The 4,324-nt window shown below is 34.2% G+C and overlaps 1 protein-coding gene across 1 annotated transcript; it reads left to right on the top strand.

Annotated features, from left to right (window-relative positions):
* Nucleotides 1-480: 480 nt before the first annotated feature.
* Nucleotides 481-4,081, top strand: LOC107631587 (uncharacterized). Its single transcript, XM_016335077.3, has 10 exons — nucleotides 481-762; nucleotides 860-940; nucleotides 1,045-1,110; nucleotides 1,239-1,379; nucleotides 1,472-1,585; nucleotides 1,740-1,811; nucleotides 2,301-2,384; nucleotides 2,494-2,594; nucleotides 2,931-3,015; nucleotides 3,495-4,081. Exons 1-10 carry the CDS (start codon nucleotides 679-681, stop codon nucleotides 3,891-3,893), a joined length of 1,227 nt encoding a protein of 408 aa, XP_016190563.1. The 5' UTR covers nucleotides 481-678; the 3' UTR covers nucleotides 3,894-4,081.
* Nucleotides 4,082-4,324: the final 243 nt, after the last annotated feature.

The following is a 4,324-nucleotide window of genomic DNA, read 5'->3' as shown; positions in this document are numbered from 1 at the left end:
AACATTATTTTAGTGTCTAAAAAATTCAAGTACTTACAAAAAGTTACTAAATAATAAAATAATTTATAAATAATTTAAAAATATGACAAAAATAATTAATAAATATTATATTTTTTATAAATATTTTTTTAGTAATATTTGAATACATATTTAAAAAATACAAAAAAAAATATAGAACAAAATTTAATTTTTAAATTTTTTTATTTTTAAAAAATTAAGTCATTCAGAATAAAAAATTAATAAAAAATTACTCGTCATAAAATTACAAAATTTTTAAGAAAAAAATATTTTAATTTTTTAATAATATTTATAAAAAATTATATTATAATTTTTAAAATTTTTTTAGAATATATATTTAATATTTAATCTTTTTGTCGTATTTTTAAATTTTTTGAAAATTTATTTATTATTAATATCTTTGAAAATTTGTTTTTCTCATACCATTTTAATAGTTTGTTACTTTGTTATAAAATTTGTAATGAGAAGTTCCCCAATTTTTTTCACCTAACAAAAGTTGCAGAAAAAGTTAACGTTTTTTAGAAAAAAAAAAAAAAGAAAAAAGGGGGCGGGGGGGAAATCTTAAAAAGACGTAAAGAACCCAAGAAGGGTTTAGTTGGGTTCGAAAGAAAGAGAGAGCGTGTGAGATTGTCTGATTCATTGGAAAACCGATAAGTGCGGATGGGCAGCAGCGGCACTGCGGTGGAGAAGTCGGAGGAGCAGCTCCGCAGTGAGATCGATGAGCTTCTCCGCCAACAGCGCGAGGTCACTCACTACTCTCTTGCCAATTACCACACAACTCTACTTCCACTCTCTCCAATTCATTCATCGATTCTGTTTCTTTTTTGTTCAATTTTCTCAGATTACGGAGCGGCTTCGTGATCCTCGAGGCCTTCGAAGGGGTCCCTTCTCAGCTCCTCGCCGACAACCCTTTCCTCCCCATGTCAGTCTCACTCCCCCTCCCCCTTCTTTTCTAGAGCAGAAAATATTATCTTTCTTGTAATCTGAGTTTAGGGATTTGGTTAAAGAGTGTAATTTGACATACAGGGAGACAGGAATGAACCGGAAGGTCAACCTCCTGCTAAACGCCGGCTTTCTTCTGCTGTTGTCAGGGTAATAACATTATAATCTTCTCATTTTCATGTAATTTGGTTCTTTTTGCACATTAGAGGATTAGAATAGATCATAGGAGGAAGAATAAGATATAGTTTAAGTTGATTCTGGCTTATTAATTGATAAAGGTAGAGGAGGAGGGAGAATTGATTCAGGATGATCCTGCTCATGCACCGAAGAGTGTTAACACTAATGGGACCAGTGCTACTAATCAATCTAATTCTCAACACCAGACTGGGTGGTCTAGGAGAGACAGAAATTCCAACATGGTAATTCTCGGCGTATTTGTTTTTGTTGTGACGAACGAGTGTTGCTTCAGAATTTTATATTTCTAATGCTATTGATATGTGCTGTTATTTAGGACTCAGACACTCCTGCTGCAGAACCCGTTCCAAGGGTATTGCCAAAGAATGATGATCCTCGCTTGGTTAACAGGAACAAGAGAATGCTTGGTCAGCTTCTTGGAACTTTGGAGGTACCTTGCATCGGTTACCTAATTCTTTCAACAGAATTGTTGTATAATAAGCTCAACTTAGTGGAGCAAAACTGCTTCTTCTTACATAAGCAGTCATTGACTCATTGTTATTATTTCTCAATTTTTATACGTTTTATTTTATACTTTTTTACAGAAATTTAGAAAGGAAGACATGAAACTCTCAGGAACAGAGGCATACATGCGGAGATCTACTTCTTTGCAAAGGGTAAGTTTGTTTAATCCTGTAATTTATATGAAGTTTATCCCGACTAAGAACTGTTTTGTGAATATGCATACTTTTATAGACGACTCACTGAAGCATATTGAATTTAGGATTAATACATTATCTGGGTTCATACTTATGCACAAAAATCCATTTGGCATGTTCCTATACCTAGGTATTACTATACAATAGGTATAGATTTTAAATCAAGATTCAGGACTTCTTTTTTATTACTAGCTGATTGTAGGAGCATAAAAATACATTGCAATTTTCCTAATCCATCTTTTCAACTGATAGTTGTGCTCTTTCATTCCTAATATTTATAAAGTGGCAAAGTGCAGTTAGAGTAACATGAGATTTGTTTGGATGATATGATCACCTCGATTTCAAAAATTGAGAGTTTTTTTTTTTTATATTTTACTTCCTCTCTTTTTGTGTGATAACAGTTAAAATTCTTCCTAATAGTTTCAAATACTTTGAAATGTTTCCTAGGCTGAGCAAAGAGCACGTGAAGAAAGCGAAAGGCTAAGGAAAGAAGAGCGTGAACAAATTGCTGAAAAACGCAGGAGAGACTTGGTGGGCTTTCAAATGATACAATACTTTGCTCTTCATAATAGAGAACCAAAATTTCATATGATCTCACTTAACTTATACTTTTTCTATTTGTTTTCCAATTTTTCATCAGACACTTCGGGCACGTGTGGCTGCTAAAACTGAAGAAAAGAAGCTGGAATTGTTGTTTCTTAAGTGGAGTGAACATCATAAAAAACTTGGAAATTTTATAAGGTTTGTGTTCTTCAAATGTGAACTTGAAGAAGCATGATTCTATTCAAGACGATTTCCTTGCTTGTCACATCAACAACTAGGAATCTTTAGTTTCTAACGTCATGAAATGGTTTATTCCTGTGCAGGTTATTTTTAATTTTGGTCCAAAAGTGTCCATATTCACATTTTATTGAGACAAAGATAAGTTTCAGCTCATGTGCATTGTAGTGTTGAAGCAACTTGATGACTGGATGTGTTCTGCTAATTGCAGGATTTTAGGTAGAAATATGAAAGTTTTCCATTGATCTTATTGGACCCTTGTTTGATTGAATATGCTGTCCATTTTTCTTCCCCCAGGACTAAGACAGAGCCTCCCATATATTATTTACCTAAGAAGCCATTACATGAAGATGCTGCGATATTTGAGAAGCAGAAAGAAGAGGTTTGATTCTTGGAACCTGAAAACTAAAAGATGAGACTGCAGACTTGCCATTTGTTATACTAGACCACCATGGGCAGTCGTCCAGCATTAGCTGCCCTGGTCGATTCTCAAGCATTTCTCTATTCTCTTATGTTGCTTTATGGATAAATAAGAGTTCTTACTAGCAAATAGGGGAGCAATTGAGTCAAAGTAGTGACCCTTGTCAAATCTTATATATATATATACTTTTTTGGTCTCAAATATACAGAGGGCATACTTGCAAATAGGTGGAAATTTTGGCCAACCAGAGCTGAATTGTGGTCTTATCTTGTTTTTTCAATAGAATTTTATGATTATTACTTATTATAATTATCAAACTTCCGGTCAAGTTTTTTCAATTTTATAGCTTGCATAATGCAAACAAATTGGTTTGATATTGCCTTTAATATGTAGTACCTATGGTTTTGTTTGTATAAGAAATTTGTATTGTCAATTTGTAGGCTTTTCTAGAATGGAAGAATGCAAGGAGAGAGGAAGTGTCTGAGTATCAGAAACAAATTGGGGAGCAGTACCTTGCAAACGTTGAGAAAGATATGGAAAGATGGCAGAATGCAAGAAAAGCTCGGAAAGTAAATAACGACCAGGATTTACAGGAAACTATGGACAAAGAATTGGATACACATAGGCTTGAGCATGGTCCAAAGAAAAGGAAAATACCTGGTGGAAGCAACAATGAAGATGATGAAGATGTGGAAGACATCAATATTGGAGAGGAAGACTTGATGGAGGATGTTTTAGAGGATGATGCTGGTAGAAGAGTTGATGAAACAACCACAGCAGAAGCAAGTAACCCTAGTTATGATCCTGCAGTTGATTCTGATAATGTAGACCAGAAGTGATGGCCAACCAGGTCATGTAGTTTTCAATGATTTTTAATGTTTTGTTGCCTATTCCATGCTTTTTCTAGGCTACTATAGATAATTAGATATACTTTTCTTTTAAGCCTTCCATCTTATTACCTTGAGATTATAACATTAAAATGAACCCTTTTCACTTGTTCTTTTCTATATTATTGTCTTTTGAATAATCATAGTGATGCACGTGTTTGTTTGTGCCTTTAAGACTCACCAGCCAACCCAGTTTAGGGTCATTTTTAGTTTGCACATTTTGAACTTGCTTTAAGTTTTTGGCTAAGGAGTAAGAATTCCTCGAAAGTTCTGTTGGACGTACCTAGTCTCCTGCTCACGGTTAGCTTAGTTAAGGCGGCAGGGCATCTGGTTCTGCACCACATCAACACCACATGGTACCTGTTCAGGTAGCTTTTGTTCAT

Source organism: Arachis ipaensis, chromosome B3 (genome assembly GCF_059453495.1).
Source record: "Arachis ipaensis isolate K30076 ecotype BB chromosome B3, ASM5945349v1, whole genome shotgun sequence".
NCBI lineage: Eukaryota > Viridiplantae > Streptophyta > Magnoliopsida > Fabales > Fabaceae > Arachis > Arachis ipaensis.
Note: the sequence above shows the minus strand (reverse complement) of the source record. Positions and strands in the feature narration are given on the sequence as shown.

Excerpts from the sequence above, each read along its gene's own strand:
- LOC107631587 (XM_016335077.3), top strand. The coding sequence starts at position 679 with ATGGGCAGCAGCGGCACTGCGGTGGAGAAGTCGGAGGAGCAGCTCCGC. Across the intron at positions 763-859 it reads TTCTCCGCCAACAGCGCGAG|ATTACGGAGCGGCTTCGTGA; the intron begins GTCACTCACTAC and ends CAATTTTCTCAG. Across the intron at positions 1,812-2,300 it reads GATCTACTTCTTTGCAAAGG|GCTGAGCAAAGAGCACGTGA; the intron begins GTAAGTTTGTTT and ends AATGTTTCCTAG.